Raw genomic sequence first — 25,000 nt, forward strand, 5'->3', positions numbered from 1 at the left:
CTTGAAGTCCTTTCTCAGGAGTCAAAAGACATCATAGCTGAGGCATTGGGTAGACCAAGAAAGTGTTTACATAAACTGGCACTTGAACTAGAAACAAAAAGGGGAAAGAAGAGAAGTAATAGTGCTGTATATCAGGAGTTGAAAAAAACTGGTATCAAGCCATTTCATGTTATCAGCAAGCCCAACATCACTCAGCAACAGAGAGAAGACCGTGCATAAGCCATTTCATGTTATCAGCAAACTCAACATCACTTAGCAACAGAGAGAAGACCGTGCATGGTTTTGTGGTTCATTTCTTAAAGATTGGGATGAAGCTGACTTTCTCCATGTTGCCGCATCAGATGAATTCTTCATTTACACAGTCAGGAAGCCAAATCATAAAAATGACATCATTTGGGATGCAAAGTTGGATGATATCAGCGATGATGTGCGTTATCACCAAGTTGTGAAATTTCCTGAATGTTTGGGAATTTTTCTCTGTTTCACAGCCAAATGGTTAATGTGGATCAGCAAAGAAAAAGGACAGTCATGGAATGGCGAATACTTCAGAGAAACTGTGCTTACTGGTGGAGTATTTCCTTTCCTCAAAGATCCTGAAAATGTGTTATCTGTTGAAGAACAGGAGCTGCTTCGAAACAGTGGTATCGATTTCTTCTCAAGTGAATTTCCAGGTAGCTCCCCTGACCTTAATGTGTGTGAAAACATTGGTATTATCTTAAAGGATCGTGCTGAAGCGTGCACAGTGAACTATGATGGTATACCAAGCCTTGATGACCTGCGAAGAGAGGTGACCGAAGTGCTCAGAGAAATGGAGTTTGAGTCTCAGCTTTTTTGCAATTTGCTGAAATCATACCCCTCAAGAATGCAGGCTGTGGTACAGGCAGATGGAAGCCACACAAAATATTAAATACTCAGAGAGAAACTTAAATAAATATCTGTTCTGAATTACTTTTGTTTTTGTCCATATCAATTTTAGTTTATGCTGTAGAGCGGGAGGGGCTCTAATTTCGAAACACCCTGTATATATACATATATATTTCTATCATTCTTTAAATTTCTAGCATTTTTATATTTTCCGAAAATATCTTGTTCTTCTTCAAGAATTTCTGAAATTTATTAGAAGAGTGATTCACAATAACCGACACTCCACTAATGACATTTTCAAAATCAATATGACTTAGAATGTTACAATCCTTTAATATGTTACATAATCTTTCAAAATTACAATAGAATTCTATATAATTACCCTTCCTAGGTTTAAGTCCAGAACTGCAACATTCTAAGCCATACTGATTTTGAAAATGTCATTAGTAGAGTGTCGGTTATTGTGAATCAGTCTTTTAGTAAATTTCAGAAATTCTTAAAGGCGAAAAAAATGTTTTTTCAGATAAATATATATATATATATATATATATATATATATATATATATATATATATATATATATATATATATATATATATATATATATATACTGTATATATATTTTATATATATGTACATATATATATATATTTACACACACACACACACATATATATACATATAAAATGGGACCGATTGCAATCAACTCGTCAGCTTTGTGATGTCATTGATTATTAATGGTTCTTTGATTACTACAAACTTGCACATTAAGTTAGCCCGTAATGAAATGGGTTTGTAAAAGGACTTCCCATGAACCAAGCGAATGCCGTAGGTTTACATTCTTAACAAATACATAGGGATAATCATGACTAAGTGGTTTATTGGGCTTTTGTCAAATTGTCGCTACAGAAACAGTGAGTACTCAATGCAACCACACAGACTACATTCTCTTGTCCATTATCTAGTATCCCCCACCCCCCCCCACCCCGTCCCCAACAACTTCCCTGGCCGCATTTATGGATAATCAATATCATTTCAAGGGAAAGTAAAACAATAAGAAAATACGCCATTCTAGAGCTCGAAAAATGTTAGTTCTTTCTTGCAATATATGATCAATTTAGTCTTTAAACAGATGAATAATTTATTTCTTTTTCGATAAACTATTGGAGATTATGTCTACGCTTTGTGTTGAATTTTTCAGAAATTTTGATGTGCCTGCCATGTCCGTGTAATATAACGTTTTTGTTATCCGAAAGCTCACTCTGTCCGGAATTAAGTCGTTAGAGATATGTTAAAGTTTAATGTCAATAGAAAAGTTTGTTAAAGCTCGACCTTGAGGTGTAATAGTAAAGAAAAAGCTCATCTCCAAGATCTGTTATAATGAAGAAACTACGTCTCAGATAGCCCAGTCTGGACAAAAGACTGATATTTATATTCACATTAGACTCAGTGGTAATAAACACTTTCGGTAACATTCGTGAATTGTTTCGAAACCAGGTTCCATTACAGAACTCTTCATTTGAATACCAAATACAGATTAGGAATTCCACTATGATTTTTGGTGATTACCATTAGGTATGTAGTTCCTGCTATTTAGAACTACATGTTTCTCTCTCTCTCTCTCTCTCTCTCTCTCTCTCTCTCTCTCTCTCTCTCTCTCTCTCTCTCTCTCTGTCGCCATCACATGCACAAAAAAAAACCAAGCAGAGAGTTTCGGTATTTCAGGCTTTTTTTCCTATTCAAATACTCGCACGGCCCGGGTATCGACAGAATCAGTGTTTGTTATTTGCAAAGCAAACAGAATGCATCTAACTACTGTTTGCTTTGTGCTTCTCGTGTTGCAACGATAAAATCAGGAAAGAAATCTGACCATGCAAAAGAGCCATCTCCCATTTACTTGTTTCTCCTTAACGATCTTCATTTTTATATTTAAAGTATTCAAAAATTCCACGTAGTTCAACAAGGGGGGAAGAACACTTGCGTCAAATCTATGAAATTGGAGGAGCATTTTGAATATTTCTCAACCACTGGCTTCACTATGCATTCTGATATTAACTACAGGGAAAACAAATCATTTGACGTATCTTGGTCTGTGTAAATCTTTTTACCTAAATCAAATAATTCGTTTCTACGAATTGTGTAATTATACAGTTGGTTTACTTTAACTGTATTACCCTTTACTTGTAACATTATATGATTTACATTAAAAGCAGATAGTCAGATGTGCAATATCACATCATTAATTTTCTCATAAAGTTTTACAACAAAATTAAGTAATTGTTAGCATGTCCATAAAGTCATCTGAGATACCAAGACTGACAGGAGATGTAGACATCTGGCAACACGAGAATTATATCACATGTTATATAACTCTCATCTGACTTCTTTTATCCTTTCTAATGACCTTTTTTTATGGTGGCTATAATTTAAATTATGACTTTATTTATCCCATGGTACAAAAATCTGCTTTCGTAATTAAATCACGATGCAAAAGGACCAAACTATTCCTTGCAAATTCAGTTTTCCTCTATTCTGTTCGCCATATGCCCTCAAGTAAACATTTTTTTTTATCAAACATCAATTCTTGAAATAATTTGGAAGACCAAAAGAAATAATATCCAAATAAACAACAAGAGTAAAAAGTGGGCAAAAACTTACAAAGAATGCGATGAAATAAACAACAGAAGAATTAGAACTGAGCAACAATAGGTTAGTAAACTATATCGTATTCCATGATGATAGTTTGTTGCTTATTTTCGAGGCAGAACAACAAAGCACAAAGAAGTTTTGAATCCACCAGCTCAGACAGCAATCCATCTGTAAGTTAGTAATTTTTTATGACAGCGAACTGCAAAATTCAATATTTGGCATTCCAAAAACACGACATGGCAGGGCTCTTTGAGAGCGTTCAAATGACACTCTTTGTCCGCAGTAAAATTCTATGCGGCAGTCTCTTTGATGGGGTGGTTTGAAACGCGAAACCAACAATGCTTTGAGCAAGGCAATAGGGCATTATACAAAGGGCATCCGACCTAATGTATTAATTTGATGGTTCATACTGTTTTTTTTTCACGTCAGAATGAAAATATTTTGTAGACTACAAAGGATGTTTGACAGTCACCTGCATCCTTTTTTTATTTTTGGTGGTTGGCAGCTGTACGATGACATCATATTGAAGCCAATAATCTATCAGCTTTAATCATTAGAGGCATGCAGGCATATTCTATAAATAAATCAGCTCGGCTTGTTAAGAATAAATTACGTATCGGAAATAGATAAACGCGTACCGCTGACGGAGTGGTCATTTGTTTCTTGATGTTACGTAATTTTTCATGAGAATTTGGACGGTTGAGTCAATAATTTTATTCTCGTTTGCTTTTGTTTATTTTTTATTCTCAAGCCAATTTTAAATTTTTTATTAGACATCCCATCAGTATACTTTGTCTTTCAAAGTTAACGAAAGAAAAATACTCCAATTTCTAGGCCATTTGAAGGTCATATGGCGTCACATGGTACATTTCGATTTACGTCGTCCTTCTGAGAAGAAATGGTAATGTAAGGATTACATAAACGTTACAATACATTTCCCGCACTTTAGCCCAGCAATACCTTGTTTCCACTCGTGGAATATTGTCAGCAGTTCTGTTGTAAATTCTAAAAATAAGAGCGTCAGCCATTACTTGTCATGGCTCTTTATTTCTCTCGTAATCGTTTTTGCCATTTCTTACGTGTCAAAACAACGAACGAACTTATCGGTATCTTTCATTTATCTTCAGTCCTCCCGTAATTATCAAGGAGCGCTGTCATCATCGCAGTACTTTCAAGCGCAATGAATAAAATAGGTCACGCAAAAACAGGAGTCCAGAAGAGAGGAAAGACACAAATAACCTTTCTCGCTCGGGAAATGTCAGTTCCTTCGAATGCATTTCAGAGACTGCCCAAGATCAAAGTCAAACGCCCCCCCGTCCCCCTCGGGAGAAGGAATATTTTCCCGGTGTTCGACCCCGAAGAAGGGGCCAGCTGAAATTGATAACCACAATCAGCGTGATTGTATGTCAGGGTCGTGTGGAAGGAAAGGTGAATAAAGTTAAAATACAGAAAGCGAAGAAAATCGTGGAAACCTCCAAGTTGCCGATTTCAGAGAAGCCTGAAATAAGAGCTGGATTCGACAAGCGGAGGGTTTAAACTTTAGTAGTTTTAGAGGATCTCTTGGGGCTTGTCAAAACCTTGAGGCACAAGGTGAGATGAGAATCAGAGCAAACAGCAGAAGAAGAAGAACAAAGAAGTCTTAGTGGATGCAATCTTCCTGAAAGAATTATCTTATCATCCTTTACATTCTTAAACCTTTATCTTTTTCCAAATATTTATAATGTTTGAGATGCGGGACGATACGTACATTAACCAATTCAGCAATAAAAATAACTTTTACGCGCTGATGCTAACTTGTGCGTCTCGCTTAACTATGCCCCTATGTAAAAACGCGCTCGCTATCATGTATACCTACTCTTTTATGAAAACACAGAATAGTGCTTTAATGGTCAGAAGGCAAGCGTTAAGTTGAACATAAATACTGTTCCTACAAGATACAAATTACTACCTGTCACTTATTCAGATCCATTTCAACACTTTATTCTAAAGAATATTTTAAATAATCATTTTTAGCATTTCATCAAATACTCAAAGAATGTGCTTGCAGATCGAACAATTTCATATTTTTATTGAAAATGAAATAAAATTAATCATGAGAAATTTTCATAACTAATTTACCGTTTTCCTTAAATGATAAGATTCAGACTACATTACTGATTTTCCATTTTCTTTAAATGATAAGGATAAGAGTTATATAGGATTTTAAGAGATATCTTCTCCCTTGCGATAACTCCGACGAGGTGGTTGAAAAATTGCTCTCTCACTGCTTGAGGTCATAAGAATAGTTATTGTCACATGTCTGTTTTCGTAATTACCTCCGTCTAGGAAGTTATGTATCGGGCTCGATTCCCTGTCTGTCTGTCTGTCTATTAGTTAGATTGCGTGAAAACAAAAGAACGAATTTTCGAGAAACTTTGGAGAAAACCCATTTGGAGACCCTTGTCGAACGTCTGGCGTTTGAAGGGCATCCATGAAGATTTTCTTCTCAGTTTTCCTTCTCAAAGACATATCGTACGAAAATCTTCTCCCTTTGTGGAACTTCGGTACCTTTAAACAACTTTACTCTTTATCCGTTGGAGTGGCCTCTTATCAGGAAGGCTTAAATCCTAAACGTTAAGTGAGAAAGGTAAATCATAATATTATATGGTAAGCTGTCCATGCCTTGTCCAATTTTTATTTCTGTTTTCACATCATTTTCATACCTCCTTTTCATTCATATTCTTCACTCGCCATGTGTGCAGCTTCTATCTACAGTACTTGCCTATTTATCACCTGTTTTCTCCTTCACAGTTGTTCCTAGACACTAGTCAGTCTCTGAGATGTTTAAATCCAGTACCTTATTTGCCAGTTTCCAAAGCTCATTTCAGTAAGTTAAATGCTCACCACTTATATTCGCTTAGGCCTTTTATGGTAAATATACAGTGCAGGCTAGTCCATCGTCTCGGGAATTCAGCGTCCTTCTGGAGGGTTCAATGCCTTTGAAGATTCGTTCCCACACGTGACTGACTACCTGCTGGGCTGAGGCCAGGGAAAAGACAGGAGAAAACATCAGTTACTGCATCCGTCTGGTGATATCGGCCTAACGGTATTCATCCTGCACACTGCCCACTCTGAGACTCCTCCTTCAAAGGCCTCGCTCCTCCAATGAGATTGCGAGATGGATTACCGATTAATGACTATGCAGAATTGGAATAGAGTTATGCGGCATAAGACGTTATTGCACTCCTTATCAGCTGCCTACTGCAATCCAGAAACGAACACTCCATTGTTCGGACGCTATCGGATTTTGCTTATCTCGGATGATGGAAGCCCAGTTGTTGTAGCGCTCCCAGTCGGATACTTCAAACAAAATTATTAACAGCATGAAAGTGTCTACTCTCTCTCTCTCTCTCCCATTCTTTTTTGCTGTAGATATTTCTAAACAGTATAATTCGTATTTCTTGTTGCCTTCTCAAAGGTGAATATGTTCAAAAGTGTCTCCTTGATTAATCTCTAGTTTGGAAAGGTGAAAATATTTGATGGAGTGAAAATGTCGGCATCCAGTCTTCGAGAATCAATAGCAAGTTTCAGATGGAGGGGTAAGTTCCGAGAATTTTAGGTTTGTCCATCTTTAGTCGTCCTTTTGTTGTTGTGAAATCCTTTTTCTGTTTTGATAAATGTAGAACTTTGGTAGTTTTTTTTTATTTGATAAACACAAGCAGAGCCAAGTCCTTATGTCCTTGGCTGAATCAGAGTTTCTGGGACTTAACCTATGATTTTGACTTTTGCTGATAAAATCATAACAGCGTGTTCGTAGAAAGCAATGTTTAAGGCTTACTTTTAGTTTTCTATAAAAGAAAACTATCGTGCCGGCTTTGTCTGTCCCTCCGCCCTCAGATCTTAAAAACTACTGAGGCTAGAGGGCTGCATATTGCTATGTTTATCATCCGCCCTCTAATCATCAAACATACCAAATTGCAGCCCCCTAGCCTCGGTAGTTTTTATTTTATTTAAAGTTAAAGTTAGCCACAATCGTGCATCTGGTAACGATATAGGACATGCCGCCACCGTTTCATGGGCCGCGGCTGATACAGCATTATACCGAGACCACCGAAAAATAGATATATTTTCGGTGACCTTGATTATACGCTGTACAGAAAACTCGATTGCTCCGAAAAAACTTCGGCGCATTTTTTACTTGTTTATGTTGAAAACGATATAACTCATAAATTCATAAGCGATGGTTGTTTTTATAAGGAAAGGCAAACCTTTAGACCGAAATACGATAATCAGTTGACCAATTCGTAAAGACTTTATTTGCTTAATTGTGTCTTGACAGAGCTTTGGCACTGAAGGTATTTTTCTATCTAAAAGGTATAGCTTCTTTGCCTAAGCGAAACGTGAATTCTGTTCAAAAGGAAATACCTTTTAAATTAGAATGACAATCAATTATTGAGTTTATTGGCCACTTGTCTACCGGCAATACTAATTTCTAGAGAGGCTTATTTCTGAAAATTGCACCTGCAATTATTATCATTACCATTGTTTTAAAAATCCTTTTGTCATTGATATTTAGCTCTTATTTAATTTGAGCCTAGGCTACCGTAGTCCATGTTCATATATGTTCTTACGTATGAACATGGACTTACGTGGTCCTGCGCTTACACACACATATATACACATATATGAATATATATATATATATATATATATATATATATATATATATATATATATACACACATATATATATATATATATATATATATATATATATATATATATATATATATATATATATATATATATATATATATAATATATATATATATGTTTAACTTCGTTGTTATTGTAAATGCTCATACAGAGTTCATACAGGTATCAAGGAGACCCTCTTTTTGAAGAGAGAAATTTCACAATTTTATTTCTGTGTTTACATTTCTTTCAATACTTGATAATTATCAGGGACGATAACTTATTTTATTTGACTATTTTTCATTCGTGGATTTCCAATATTTCCACAAACCGTGAATTAATTCGTTTGTGGTTAGTTAGGAGTCTTTTTTCACTGGCGAGAACAAAAACGCTTTCCTGTTCAAATTCCAAAACAGCAAATTTTTTATAATTTTTGTTTCTATTTTTAATTTTTTCTTCTTCCTTTTTGATTTTGCACTAAGTCGTTTTGCAATATAAGAAAACGGTGTTGTAAACGCACAAACTTGAATTCCACTTCCAATCCCTGTGATTGCAAAGAGGTAGCCACAAAGCTCAAGCCATTTACGAAAACGAGAGAGAGAGAGAGAGAGAGAGAGAGAGAGAGAGAGAGAGAGAGAGAGAGAGAGAGAGAGAGTGAGAGAGAGAGAGTCAGTCTCCCTTTCTCCCCTTCCCGCCAAAAGTGACAGTTTACCAATGACTTCATCCCCTCATATCTCGCTTAACACAACCCCCTGGCTTATGATGCCAAATGGGGATATAAAGGAAGGGGAAGAGAAGAGAGAAAAGGGGAATAAGGAAACAGAAATAACGGGAGGAAACGGGAGTGAGAATTGGTAGGGGAAAGAACTGTAGGAGGTTAAAGGGAAGAAGGGGAAATTTTTTTTTTATAGTAACCTGGAAGTTTTATTCCCGTGGAAGATGAGAAGAAAACGTTGGAAGAAAATCCAGGAAGCGAGAACGAAATTATCCTCTCTCTCTCTCTCTCTCTCTCTCTCTCTCTCTCTCTCTCTCTCTCTCTCTCTCTCTCGTCCACATTTCCCTTTATCACTGCCTACCTGTCTATCTATCTTCTATCCCGGTTTCATAACCGTACGTATATCATTGCAGGTCTCTGATGAAGGAGCAATTCAGACTGTTATTTAAATTATTGATTGTTTCATAGATATCTCTTATGATTCAGCAAGACAACAGAGTCAGGCTGAGTAGGTTCTCGCGACCTCTCTGTAAAACTTTTAATTAACACAACAAGAGTTTTGTGGATTTTGTTCTTCTTTGTTCTCAGCTGCAGTTTTTTTTTTTTACAGACACTGTCATTAAGAATTTGCCTTTATTAAGTTTCGAGTTTCTGTTTCACGTCCATTACAAGAGGGAAAGATCCGAATTCTTTTGGCTCTACCGAAACAACTACAGAATTCAGAATTTATTTTCTCTGGTGAAAAAGTAAAAGTGGCTGCCATTTTATTTATCAAAAGGAAAATTATGACAAGCTTCGTTAATGATAAATTTCTATTTAAAGCATAATTTGCTTTTACAAACAGGTAATTAGTCTATTATCGTTTTTCCACCTAGTCATTTGGCAATATCCATTGGGTCGAATGAGGATTATCAAGAATGAAACATACCTGGGGTCACTTACTTGTAAGCTTTATACGATTCCACTCACTTTGAGCTGATATACTCGAACAGACACCCTAGGCATACACGCCCTCATGCATAGAAAGGAGATTCTTGTACTGAAAATGGAATACAAGTACATACGACCGACTTCGGGAAGCAAAGCCAATTACTTTACTGAGAGGATTACACGAGAACTTCAGTTGCTGTTACAAACCGCAATCAATGTTTGCATCGAATCCTGAAATTGGTACATAGACGATACATCCCTATTTCTGGAAAAAGGAAAGTAAAAAAAAAAAAACACTCTTGCTTTAAACTGGATCGAGCAGAGCCACTACTACGCCAAGATTTATTTATTTCCTGTCTGTATAAAGCAATCTCTAAACCAATTTATCCAAGAGACGAGGCAGAAAATTCATTTAAAACGGGGCCATGTGAAAATGTAGAAACGTAATAAGAGGCCGAAAGAGTTCCCGCCTCTCGTTCGTCTCAATTTCGAGTTTCATGTTTTTCATCTTTCGCTTCCTGAGCTGGACTTGAAAGTAACTGATTAAAAAAACAGTAATCAATCATTTACTCACCGTTTATTCACATGAGTTTGTAACCTTTCAAGATACTGATGCCAAAAATTAGAATTTTTGCAACACAGTTTATTGGCCAAAACAATTATAAGATGATACATTCCCAGGCTTTTAAACCACCGACTTTACATTCAAGTACATTTTGAGTCATGATATTCATTAATATTTGAAGACTTTACCTAGCAAGTGGTAGAACAATGACAACAATGCTGTGTTTTCCTGTCCTGAAATACTCCAGGAGGGGAACACGGCTTTGCAGTTGGCTTCAGAGAATGCTCAGCTGTTATTTCGAGAACATTTTTCACCACCTCAGGCTCCACAACCATTTCCTTATTTTAGACATAAGGAAATGAAAACAAAAGTGAGACTCTCTTAGATATTCTTACATATAGTATTTCTAGTACTAAAATAAAACTTCTGTTACGTATCTTGAGGTGCATCGTTTCTGATGAATTCAGAATGAAAAGTATAACAAAATCACTAAGAAGTGTATTTTAAAGCTTGAGATATTTTTATGGAATCTTTATCAGATACTGATTTTTTGAAAAAAAAAAAAAATTGAGTATTAAATGTATATAAATTTTTGTGTAAATAATTACCAAAGGAAGAAATTAATGAAATTTGTGTCCTTTTTATTGTAGTTTCCACAAAAAAATCTCATTAAGAGCTATTAGGTATTAGTATATTTTTTCTCGTCTTGGAAAAGTTCTATAGTTCATTTTAATTGTTCCAATTTTTCCAGCCAGTGGTATCCATTAAGAAGCTAGTATGCGGTTACATAAAAATAACTGAGATTATGTTAGATTGTACTCTGTCTATTTAAGTAAAATTACAAATTAATCTGCTTGGAGATTTATAGCTTTTCAAGAATAAACTTCTCCTCGCTGAAATCGGAATGCCGAAAAAAATTAGTCTCGCAGACAACACGAACTGAAGCTGAGAAGAAAACTGTTGTGTTGAAGTTGTAAATTGATCTTTGTTGAAGGATTTCACTCGAGTTTAGACAGAATAGATAAGACTTCAGGGTTCTTGGTTACCCCGCAACTGAAGATGAACACACGCTCTTTTGTTTCCTTTTATTTTGATACTTTGAGGTTTCCAGGAAGGGAAATGGGAGAGTTTAAAAGGTACAACTCTGAGAGAGACTGATCCTCTCTTGGGAGAACTTGCTGTAAGTGGTTAAACGGGAAAGTGTCTGAAACCCAAGAAACTTGACTCTATCTAGACAGGGTCTAAAAATAGAAAATGTTTGAATTAACAAATGATAAGGTGTTATTTATCATTTCTTTATTAGATCTGATCCTGAACTTTTGTTTCTTTATGATTTATTGTTTCCATTCCTTCAAATAATAGTATGAAATATCAAAAACTAAAATACATGACTTATTCCTATTGACTATTTAAATGTATGAAATCTATTTCTCGAAACAATATTAATCCCTCTTCATTACAAACTTTCCTTAACTCCAAATAGCATAATTCAAAACTTGTCTGGAACATTTTTTTTTATTATCGAAATACTCGTACACAAACAATTATCGTCTAAGTTTCCAACGTTCGCTTTGTTGTCAATACTCTTCTTGTTTTTGTCTTCCGAAGCAAGAGTCTTGATACTGATTTGGAATGAATTTCTTTCACTGTTTGCTTATTCCGGGTTGATTTGGAGCTGCGATCAGCGATAATCTTACTCGAGTTGTGTAACGCATGTCTCACGTATGATGATCATAGTATTTAAACGTGTTAAAGTTGTTTGTCATATTTTTATAGTGATAAAGGTAATAAAGATAAATGAACGACGCCTACAGCAAAATTACTACTACTAATACGGCTGGTGATAATGATGATAACGACGAATTATCGTAAAGCCAAGAATGAATAAACAACCCGATTAAATAAATAGGGAGGAATTTCAGATGTGAATAGAGAATCTCTCTCTCTCTCTCTCTCTCTCTCTCTCTCTCTCTCTCTCCATATATATATACATATAAATATATGTATATATATATATGTATATATATATATATATATATATATATATATATATATATATATATATATATATATATATATATAAACATACACATATACACATACACATATATATATATATATATATATATATATATATATATATATATATATATATATATATATAGAGAGAGAGAGAGAGAGAGAGAGAGAGAGAGAGAGAGATGATAGAAAATTAATTTTTAGTCTTACCCAAGTTTCCAAGTCCTATAGACACCTTCGTCCTTCGGCGTTGTATTCTGTCAGGTTCTGCGTCACCTTATGTTTGTGTTAATGTCAGCCTGTGAGACAAGTCAGCCGGTTCTTCGTGGTTTAGGAAATTCAAAAGATTACGTCTACAGTCAGAAGGTTCTCGAAGAAACCTTTGAAATTTTCAGCTTAGCATCCGCCCTCTTCTCTCTCTCTCTCTCTCTCTCTCTCTCTCTCTCTCTCTCTCTCTCTCTCTCTCTCTCTCTTGTTCTGAGTCCCTCCTTTCTAGTTTGTGGTAGCTGTAAGCTACTGAATATATATACTGAATATATATACATATATATATATATATATATATATATATATATATATATATATATATATATATATATATATATATATATATATATGACAAAAAGTTATTTAAAGACACTTACCCACTAATGGGGTCTTATAAATTTGGGGATTTTTCCCCCCCTCTCTCTCTCTCTCTCTCTCTCTCTCTCTCTCTCTCTCTCTCTCTCTCTCTCTCTTTCTCTTTTCTTTTCTTTCTGTATGCATACATTCACGAACAGACACACACACGTGCACAGATATATATATATATATATATATATATATATATATATATATATATATATATATATATATATACAGTATCTATATTCATATACATATGCATATACATACAGTATATATGTATATGTATATATATATATGTTCTGATGTCCCAGGTTCCTCCTCTCTAGTTTATGGTACCTGTAAGCTACTGAATATATATATATATATATATATATATATATATATATATATATATATATATATATATATATATATATATTCAGTAGTTTATATAAACTAGAAATATTCAGTAACATCAGAACACACACACACACACACACACACACACACACACACATTATATATATATATATATATATATATATATATATATATATATATATATATATATACATATATATATATATATATATATATGAACGTGTGTGTGTCTGTTTGTGAACGTATGCATACGGGAAGGAAAAAGAGAGAGAGAGAGAGAGAGAGAAGAGAAGAGAGAGAGAGAGAGAGAGAGAGAGGAGAAGGAATCCCCATATTTATAAGTGCCCATTAGTGGGTAAGTGTCTCTTTAAATAACTTTTTGTTTGTGTGTGCGTTTATTATACCTGGCATGGCTATACATATAATTTTCGTAGTAACATATCTATGTTCACTTTTACCCTTCCTGTCCGGAAAATAAGCCCCTGTCTACCAAGGACATGGTCGTGGGAAATTAACGGAAACGGATATACTGATATATTTTTTTATATATAATTCTGAAGAAAAGTGTAAAAGTTTTCGAATTCTCTCTCTCTCTCTCTCTCTCTCTCTCTCTCTCTCTCTCTCTCTCTCTCTCTCTCTCTCTCTTAACATATTTTCGATTAGTAAGAGACAGGGTAGGAAGTGCTGACCAAGAACATAGGCAAGGTCATTACAGTTAAAATGGACCCAATATTTCTGATTAGTCTTCCGCGATTGGCGCGTGTGATTCTTACCAGACGATGGTGGGAGTCACATTAAATCGGTGATTGAAGGGGTGGGGGGGTTGTTGGGGTGGGGGGAGCGTTTCAGGCCGCTTTTATCCCCTAATACCCAGCCGTAAACCCCGACCAAGACTTTGCGAGAATGTAAGATTATTGTTGATAGACAGCATCAGTATCACGTATAAATATCAATTCCCAGTCGACTTGTATTTGTTTCTCTCCTAGAAGAGAAACTATATTATGTTTAACGAATGTCAGAAGACTCTACACCAGAAGAATACGTGTAATTAATACTTGTCAAAAATCACCACATCATACTAAGAGAGAAAGAGAGAGAGAGAGAGAGAGAGAGAGAAGGAAACACTTCAGTTGGGTAAGTGACAAGGCAGTTATCTGATCTAATACTTTAATAGTGCCTCCCCAAGCTTCAGAAAAGAAGCTCCTTTTGTGCATTATGATAACGGGCTATCTGTCTGCGGAAATGATGTACCTGTATGAATGGAATTAAATAAAGGATAGCAAATGGAATAGGCAAATGCCTCTAATAACGTACACATGGAGTTAAAACAAGTCTGCATCGCCTGAGAACGAAAACTTGCACTCGAAAATCAACTGCGTCATAAGAAATTCTTCCAAGTTGTTTTAGTCTTTCGGAAACGGTAACTTAATTTTTAGAAGACTGAAGACTAAAAACAAATTCGTTTCCTTCAAAGGCCACCATTTGTCAAATGAATTTGCAAGGTAGTTCCTAATATGCTGACTTCATTGAAATTTTTTTCATGAAAATAAGAAAATGTATTGTATGAAATTAAGCTAATCTCCACCGTTCACAAGTCGTACTTAAACTTCTGTAATTATTCCTAATGTGAGTTGAAAAACAATATGAATACTTTTAAAAGCTAATGCAAATTTTTTACTGCTGAAATTGGCGTTCCCTTTGAGGATTAATCTTAGCTAAAGTTCTTTTTATACGCAGTTTCCTCGGCAAGGAATATCGATGAGAGAGAGAGACAGAGAGAGAGAGAGAGAGAGGCAACAAAATCCACCGGAAACAATTTAATATCCGCAGACAAGCATTTTCGCCCACTCAGCGAACCCGAAAAGCACGCATTCCTCTTCTTGTGTCTTGACGCCAGACAGCAGAGTTAGAGAATCATCCGCAGTTGCGGGATCGCATTCCTCTTTGCCACTGACCCGGCGTCACCGAGTTTGATGAGACGCAATATATTATTGCATTCTGGCATGAGATGCCTAAAAAATAAACGCCTGAAAATTTCGAGATTTTGCTCATCAACGTTTTATTTGGGATTGGCCCAGGCTGGTGCGTAGGAAATAAGTCATTTTCTTTACTTCAATCTCTTCTAACAACTCTCACAGAATTTCTACTTCTCTTGGTCACCGGATTAGTGCCTCATTTCTGTCACTTCAGCCCCTGCTTCCTCACACCGATTTCCTCCTCACGACGCTATGGTGCTGTATGGGTTGACACCAAGACCGTCTTACTAATTTTCTGAAGGGTGACATTTGCTTAAGTAACTGAAACACTGACTTTATGGCTCCTTATATCGTTAGCTTTCAAGATCGGCTTGAGGAATATAATCTTCTTCAGCTTTAGCTTTCTCTCCTTCAAACCTCAGTTTGATCGTTCTTGCGCAAAGAGAACGGGTGTGAGTCATTTCTGAAATCTCCTTTTGCTGCTATTCATATTCTTTTTGTATCTACTAGGAACTGTTGCTCATGCTGTTCACATCTATTTTTTGAATATCCTAACCTTACCTCCTACTGCAAAAATCTGATCCTTTGCCGACGTAGTTCACAGCAACTTTTGCAAGTTAATTTTTCCACATTTCCATTACGATGGATTTTCATCTTACTACTTGGTAAAAATACTACAATCTATTTTTCATTTTACCTAGTCTGTCTCTCATCTGTTCCAGAGTACCTGATCTTCTTATTTTACACGTCTTGCATTCTGGCACTCTCAATATTCTTGTTTCATAAAGTCTTCAGTTTTCTTACACCTATCATGTGTGACTAGATTTGGGTCTTGATCGTACTCCTGCATAATTCTTCCAAAAGCTTATAGGTAAACTGAATCTGTTTCTTTATTTCTTACCGTATGCCTTATGTTCTGTCATGGAAACATGCATTTGTTCTGCCCATTCCTTTGATGGGCGACCGTTTAAGTATTTCACTGCTGTGACGTTGCTTTGTCGTTCACTTTGGCTCAAGTATTAAAAAATACACTCAACATTTTCTATTTGAAACATATTAAAACCACTACTATTTTTCCTTAATTCCTGTGGGTCTTTGATTTATCATCTGTTTTCTTTGTTACCATCTATAATTATGACATAAGGCCTGTTAGCCAAACTTCCTATTTATGGATTTACTCTTTTCTTGTGGGTAATAATTTCTGTTTTTTTTTTTATCTAGCCTTGTTGCTGGTGTTGATTATAGGATATTACCTATCTCTTTCGTATCTCTAGCGGTGTTCCTCAGGGGTCTATACTCTTGTCTATTTTTTTCCTTTTAAGCCTACCTCTACTCCTATATTTGCTTTACCTAATGATTATTTATTGACGTCCCAGTGGTATGTAGCCAAACTCAAGTCAAAATAACCCATTTTTCATCGGTTAACTATGATCTTGTGAGCTTAATGGTATTGTGATCCCATATCTCTCTCAAGTTCAATTCATTCAAGACACATCGTATACTTATCCCTCTGTTTCACCTCCCATTCAATTCTCTGACTATTTTTGAAGAAAATGTAATTGCACTTCTCACTTTAATAATTTTGGAGGTTCTGCTTACTCAGGTCGTCTCTTGGAAAGGTCACCAAATTCAGTTAGCTAAATATACCAATGAATATTTGGCACATTACTCGAATGACCCAAGTACTCGTCAGCTTTATGTTGGAATTATTGTCCCTGCTTTGAACAGTGCTCCCTGATATTTATAAGGATTATTTTCTGTCTCTCTTTCGTTGACAGTGAACCTACAGCTATTCGTTTGATTAACGACTTTCTTTTAACCTCTCCTACTGACTCACTTTCCATCCTAAGGTGGTTTGCTTGGCTCTTTTATCGATATTTCCATTGGCAGAGTTCCTCTGAGATCAGCTGGAGAGTATCTTCTACCAATCGTAAAAACTTTGTAAAACCCGTCAGGCTATGTTTTCCCAGACTTAGTCTGCGAAATCAATAATTCACAGTCTGCACGCTTCTACCAATCTTTTGGATTCTCTTCCTCCTTCTGTTTGTCATTATTCTTAAAAATTTCTTCTCTTTATAGGAAAGTTCATTGTTTTTACTGCTTTCTTTATGCATGGGATAGTATGTTCCCCGAGCCTTCAATTTTTAGATAAAGCGTACATTGACACACGCACACACTCACACACACACACACACACACATATATATATATATATATATATATATATATATATATATATATATATATATATGTGTGTGTGTGTGTGTGTGTGTGTGTGTGTGTGTGTGTGTGTGTGTGTGTGTGTGTGTGTGTGCATGTGCATGCATGTGAGATCGTGTGTGTGAATGCAAAACAGAAGTGTCCCTAATTAAAGATAAAATGTCACTGAGTGAGTCTGGAAATTTCCTTATAATTGTATTGTTATACATGATAAAGCAAAAGGAATCATCATTAATAACTAAAACTAATTTACTGCTACCAATAAAACGTAAATTAGAAAATCATCCTTACATAAAACCGTTTCTTCATCCCCTATTGCAGAAACCACTCGTCGAAGACCAAGAGATTACGGTCGCTGAATGACCCCCAACAAACATTAACGCATCGGTACTTGAATCATCCAAGTACTGTTGCCAAAGCAATTCCCAATCAGCCAGAAATAACAGTCTGAGGAGGAACTAATTAAAGGGCACTCGTTTCCCATCTCACTCTATGAGTTTCTCTCTTGCAAGGGAAGACTTACATGTATCTGTTCTTGCCTCGGGTTGCAGAATTTTTAACGTTTTTATTTGTGCCTGGATATTTCATATTTAGATAAACATTCCGTTCACACACACAAATACGCTCCCATGCGCATACAAACACGCACCCACACACGCACACACATATATATTCACAAACACGCTATATATATATATATATATATATATATATATATATATATATATATATATATATATATATATATATATATATATATATATATATATATATATATATATATATATGTATGTGTGTGTGTTTTTGTGTGAGTTACTGTACGTATTGTTTTACTATAAAATCTTCTACGATTTATACCAGTTCTCTCTCCAAACCTTTCAAAGCATAAGCTGGAGACCTGTCCACAAAACGGTCACCCAGTATTTGAGGGAACAGTATACTTAGCGACCTGGGAAATTAGACGGGCGTGAACTCTAATCATCCAAGAATTCCTTGAGGAATAATAAAGTAAGAAAGGTGCTACGGATAAGAATAATTTCGTATTACAAAGTCTGGGGATACTATCACTGTTACTCTAGAAATATAACGAAGAAAGTACATGACATTAAGCCAAACGAGAAATATTCACCATTAAAACACAGACCAAACGGATATAATTATTTGCTAAACGAATTTGGCACCTATATTCCTTTCTGTTCTTTTCTCTTTATTCTCCTTAGAGATAAAGTAAAGAAAGAAATAAACGGTAAGTAGATGGAGCTAGCCTTTTTGACCCAAAGAAAAACACTTGACTCTTCTCTAAGTTTGCTGGTAAAGGTATTTGTTTATATTTCTGTTTTTCCCAAGGCTATCAGTTGCAGGAAGAGTCCTCTTCCAGTCACTAGAAATTAAGCCCTGTCTTTTAAGCACAGGGGACTGCTCAAGAGAGAAATATTCACTTTCAAAACGTTGAGTAAACAGATGTAAATAATCAATTTGTGAATCTATAGACACTTGACACTTACCACGTCGATGATCTGGGTGAGGGCGAGTCCGAAGGTGATGTTGAGTGCATCAGCCGCCTTGTAAGAAGGTCTCACCGACTTGTCATAGTTACTCATTAGGTATCGGGTGAGTCTGTACTCTGCCTCATCTCCGACGCCCGGCCGAACTGTAAAAAAAAAAAAACGTAAATGTTTCTGCATATATATATATATGTATGTATGTATGTATGTATGTATGTATGTATGTATGTATATATACATACATACATACATACATACATACATACATACATACATACATACATACATACATACATACATACCCACACAGACACATACACACATATATATATATATACCTATATATATGTATGTCTATATATCTATCCATCTATCTATCTATCTCTATATATATATGTATGTGTGTGTGTCTGTGTGTGTGCGTGTGTATGCAGACTTAAGAACATTATGCTTTTGTAAAAGAAAACAATTGTTCTCATGCAGAGTACAATACATATATGAGCAAGATGAGCTCGATGTATTATACATGTAAGTTGGACGAACACCCGCGCACACACATATATGTATATATATATATATATATATATATATATATATATATATATATATATATATATATATATATATATATACACACACTATGCATACACACACAAACACACAAACACGCACACACACTTCGAAGTATATATCTATCGAAGAATATTGATCATATTACGTAGTCCAGTCTGCTTTATTAACAATTTTATTTATTTATAGATTTGTATTTTCCCATATGATTCAGCTCCTTCGTAAGTTAACGACTAGAATGCTTTAAATGCCAAAAAATATTAGCAAATATATTTAACAACACATAAACATAATGCTGTTCAATTAGTGCGTCTCTGCTTTTGAATGAGAGTTTATTCCAGACAACATATTTGCTGTTGTTGGTGATTATTATTAACAATATTATTATTCGTATGGAACAAGCCCGCGGGGGTATTGACTTGAAATTCAGGATTCCAAAGAATATGGTGTTCATTAGATAGAAGTAACATTAAGGTAGAGGGAAATACAGAAAGAGGAATTCAGTTGTTAGAAAAAAAAAGAGAAATTAAGAAATAATAAATAAATAAATAAAAATATAAGTAAATTATTATTATTATATATTAATAAGCGGCCTTGTGCCGGCACGAGGTTTCATTCCTATGAGTAGCCCGGCAAAGGAATGCTTAAAGTTATGGAAGAGATTATGTGGATATTTAGACAGGATTGTATTTATATCGTTGGAGTCCTGGTATACTTTTATAGGAAGAGGAAGGAATAGACATTTTTTTATTGTGATAGAAACCAAACAACTCTGCGGGATTGATTTGCCACGTTTCAGTTACTTGCTCCTGTCGTAGAATGAAAGGTAGCTAGTTTGTTTCGATAGCACAGTCATATATGACTGAAACGGAAAGAAGGAAACCAAAGTTGCTGACACAGTAGGAGTCTGAGGGACATTTCGTTCATGCAGTGAGATACAAGTTATGAAATTAACAAGTCATTACACCGGAAAATAAAGAAATAAGCACCATCATAAACATTTTAAAAATAATGAAGCACAGATTTTGTTCACGGAAAAGTTATTTATTTAAAACTTGGTTTATAATAGGCTGACACACTTATTTAACCGCGTGACTAAACTTATGATCCTCTCTCTCTCTCTCTCTCTCTCTCTCTCTCTCTCTCCCAACCCGTAAAGTGCTGATTTTCTTAGAAGGTGAATCGCCGTTTTTCATTGCTTTTGATATTATTATTTATTTCCTCGTTCGTATCTTCTCTGAAGAACTAATTAACAGTCACATTAAAATTTTGCGAGATAAACAGACAAACAGACAACAACCAAGACTGACAGACAGATAAATAGGGTGACAGGCAGACGGACAGAGTGGCGTTAACAAGATAAGGCTGAGGGAAGGCACAGAAGGAAAAACCTCCTTCCTTTCATCCTTTCCCTCTCCATCTTCATCTCTCAGCAGCAGCATCCAATCTCCTCTCCTCCGAACCCCTCTTATCACCCCCAACCCTGCATCGACCCTTCTCCCCCCTGTTTCTGTCGTAGCATCTTCCCTATCTGACACTCTCTCATATAATGTGGAATTAATACGGGTTAGGCATATATCAGTCTCCCCTTTCGGGTGACTAACATTCGCTTGATGATTTTCATTGTTTGTTTGTTTCCAGTCATCTGTTTTTTTTTTTATTATTGCAAATAGGTTTGTTATGATGTGTGCTGTCTTGTGAATCGTCGATCATAGTAGTCAAATAATCATTCTCAGCCAAACAAAAACAATCTTCTGGGAAATTAACCCAAAGTGAAAAGAAGTATTAAATTAATAAAGATTTAGGAAAATGACGTCTGGAGCACTTAATATTAATCAAAACAAGAATATATTTTGATATAAAGAATATGGTATCATAACACGACAAAATATGCCTGGTAATGTTACATCTGCGAATATGTTATAAAAATAAAGACATGAAATGTATTTGTTTGTTAAAGATTCATTTCAACTCCGAAGTGAGGAGCATATTGCTGCAACAGTGAGTAAGTTGCACATAAGGAATTTAAAGAACATGGGCGGCAATTTAGCTTTAACTAATCTATGAAATGTTAGAGATTTTTAAAGATTTTGCTGGTAAAAGCGCGTCTTTCTCTCGCGTACTTGAACGAATTACATAATATACAAAAAGAAACTTCAGACAAGTCGTCACACTTCTCCAACTGAAACCAAAATTATTTTGAAACACCATTGAAATGAAATAAAATAAAATGAAATAAATAAATAAAGAAATAAACAAATAAATAAATAAATAAACAAACAAACAAACAAACAAACAAGAACCGCATAGAAGACAGTTAGTGACTTTTGATGAAAACAACTGGCATTCAGCAATAATAGCCGTGGATATTATTCGCAAAAATGAATACTCAGTTGTCTACTTTCTGCTTAAACGTCCACTGGTCAAGTGTCCTCTGTTTTTGCTGAAGATGAACGGTAATGTGTTTTCTATCGATAAGATATATAGCTGATAAACGTTTTCTGTTAAATCACTGGATATCCAAAGCAGTATCCTTCTTTATAATTTGTTTTTTTAGGGTACAGTAACTAACGGAATGTACAGTGTTTTGAGAAAATGTCGAACTGAATTTTGTTCATTAGTTTCATATAAGCATTCTACATATACCCTGTAATATGGTCAGTAAATCCTGAACTGCTGAATTGCAATAGGCTACTGATTAAATAGAAACTTCTTTATTCAGTCTAACTTCCTACGTTCCGCTCCAGTAGTTCATCATATGCTCGTACATCAGTAACGTTTAGAATTTTCACTCTACTCATGATCTATAAAGTATATTAAAGGCAAATTTTTCCTTTCTTGACTGGTTCTGCTTTCATTTATTACTTCGAAAAGGGAAAAAATATGTTTTCTATTATTTTCAATATTATATTTTCTATTATTTTTACCAGAGGAATTCACACATCAAAAATAATTTCATAAATGAAGTATTTAGTTCTTTGAACAGATTGCCAAATGCAATGGCTTATAAATGACAAGTGTAATTAACATGCAGCACAGATAAAAGTCTTTCTTCGGCACGAGGATTATAATCAGAACTCATGCCGAACTTACAAATGACATTTAACTTTCGAGACAAAAGTAAAAGAGGCCAACATACGGTCCAAAAGCAAGAATTGGATGGAGGTTTCATGGAAAAATGTCAGGCGCAGTCAAGTTCAACAAATTCTGGTTCAAAGTATCTCATTCTCTCACTTTTATGACAAAGTTAGAAAATTAAGCGACATTGCCCTCCCTAGAGGACAGCGGGGTTAGGCCACTAAGGGGAAAGGCAATGATTAGTATTATGACTGTTCTTCTCTACTGCTCTCCAACATTGGCCGTTGTAGATTTCGGCTGTTTTTGTATGCCTGCTCCTTAACCATAAGATACTGAAAGTTCATGAATTCAGCTATACTTTCCACTGCAATATTATTCTTCATTCTTTTTTCCGATATATATATATATATATATATATATATATATATATATATATATAATTTATAATTGTATATATATAAGAAAATATTAATAAATATATATAAGAAAATATTAATAAATATATATAGTATATGTATATATACATACATACATACATACATACATACAAATATATATATATATATATATATATATATATATATATATATATATATATATATATATATACACATATATATAATCTACTAGTCAAGTTGTACCAGGTACGTATGTATGAAGTTATTATAACTACAATGACCTCTTAACTTCTCGAATTCTTCAAATTTTTGTAATACGTTTGTCACTATAAAGCCTAAGATCAAAATGCAAATCTTTGAAGAAATTCTTACGTCCCTAGCAGGATTCGAACTAGCATCCGGAATATAATATATATATATATATATATATATATATATATATATATATATATATATATATATATATATATATATATATATATATATATATATATATAACTGCCGAAGTTAGTTCTTGACATATTGACCAAAGGGACTTTTCAGTTTGTCAAAGCTAAAAGTTACACTCTTTCTCACGTACTTGCTATTCGGTAATTATTGGCTCTTCTTACTAAGTAATCCGGGGAATAAGCATCAATATCCTAGATTTTTATTATGTAATAAGAATTTATGATGATCAGGAAAACAGTTTGCAGATTTGTGATCTCTACCTTTTTTTAAATTTTGGATGGGTACTGGACGGGTGGTTTGAGAGTCGGGAAGCATTGCAACTAAAATAGCTTTTGTTAATTGGTTCTGACAAATTTACATTTTGTCATTTTTTTTGAGCACGATATCTCCTGAAACATAGGTCCTATTTTCAGTAAGGATTGACATGTTATGAGCATTGCGTTTCTTTTATAATGTAAAATGTAAATTTTGTTCATCAGACACTATGAGTGCGCTTTGTGAAAAATTTTTCAATCTCATCATCACCTACTCCTCCAACGCCGCGTGACTGATAGGGCCTCTTGCTCCGCCTGAGCTTTATCTTCCACAAATCTCCATTCCTCTTCAGTCTCCTTTCTCATAGTTCAGATCAAAGTATGGCTAAGTCTTCCAGGTCTTCTGGTGCCTACAGGAGCCCAGCTGACACTAGCACCACGCACTATTCTCCCAGGGGTTTTGCGAAAGACATGTCCGAGCTACTTCTCTCTTCCTTTCATAATTTTCTCATATACTTATGGGACGTCCGAGATTTCCCTTGTGGTATCTTGTCTATCTCTTTCCTGCGATCTGTCTCATAATATTCTTCTTATAGCCATATTCTAAAGTCAACCAAATCTTTCAGATATAGTTTTATTGCCAAACCATGACTCATGCTTGTATAACAAAACATATAGTATCTATTCATAATATTATTTGTATGAAGTTTCGATATATCTTCTTCCGAATCTCATTCAGCCAGCCTACTGTTAAATATACCATTTTCACTCTTTCATTAAATGCATGAGAGCCTATACTGGCTATCACTGTTACCAAATAAATGAAAGCTTCAACTTCATTAACCTTCCTCCACTTAATATTATTTCATTCCTTTGTACATACTCTCTCCTCATTACTTCTGTTTTAGTTTCCTGTAAAAGAAAACTATTGAGATGGCTATTTATCTGTCCGTCAGCACTTTTTCTATCCGCCCTCAGATCTTAAAAACTAGAGGGCTGCAAATTGGTATATTGATCATCCACCCTCCAATCATCAAACACCAAATTGCAGCTCTCTAGTCTCAGTAGTTTTATTTTTTAAAGGTTGAAGTTAGCGATGATCGTGCGTCTGGCAACGCTATATGTTCCAACAACACAGGCTAC

At 34.9% G+C, this 25,000-nt stretch overlaps 1 protein-coding gene across 2 annotated transcripts in view; it reads right to left on the bottom strand.

The window, feature by feature from the left end:
* Positions 1 to 25,000, bottom strand: part of LOC136832671 (neuronal acetylcholine receptor subunit alpha-10-like) — a 415,833-nt gene that overhangs the window by 193,062 nt on the left and 197,771 nt on the right. For both annotated transcript variants that reach the window (XM_067094006.1, XM_067094017.1), the window contains exon 3: positions 19,108 to 19,253. In XM_067094006.1, coding sequence (XP_066950107.1) covers positions 19,108 to 19,253 — 146 coding nt within the window. The remainder of the gene's footprint in view (positions 1 to 19,107; positions 19,254 to 25,000) is intronic.

This window comes from Macrobrachium rosenbergii, chromosome 4 (assembly GCF_040412425.1).
Source record: "Macrobrachium rosenbergii isolate ZJJX-2024 chromosome 4, ASM4041242v1, whole genome shotgun sequence".
Taxonomy (NCBI): domain Eukaryota; kingdom Metazoa; phylum Arthropoda; class Malacostraca; order Decapoda; family Palaemonidae; genus Macrobrachium; species Macrobrachium rosenbergii.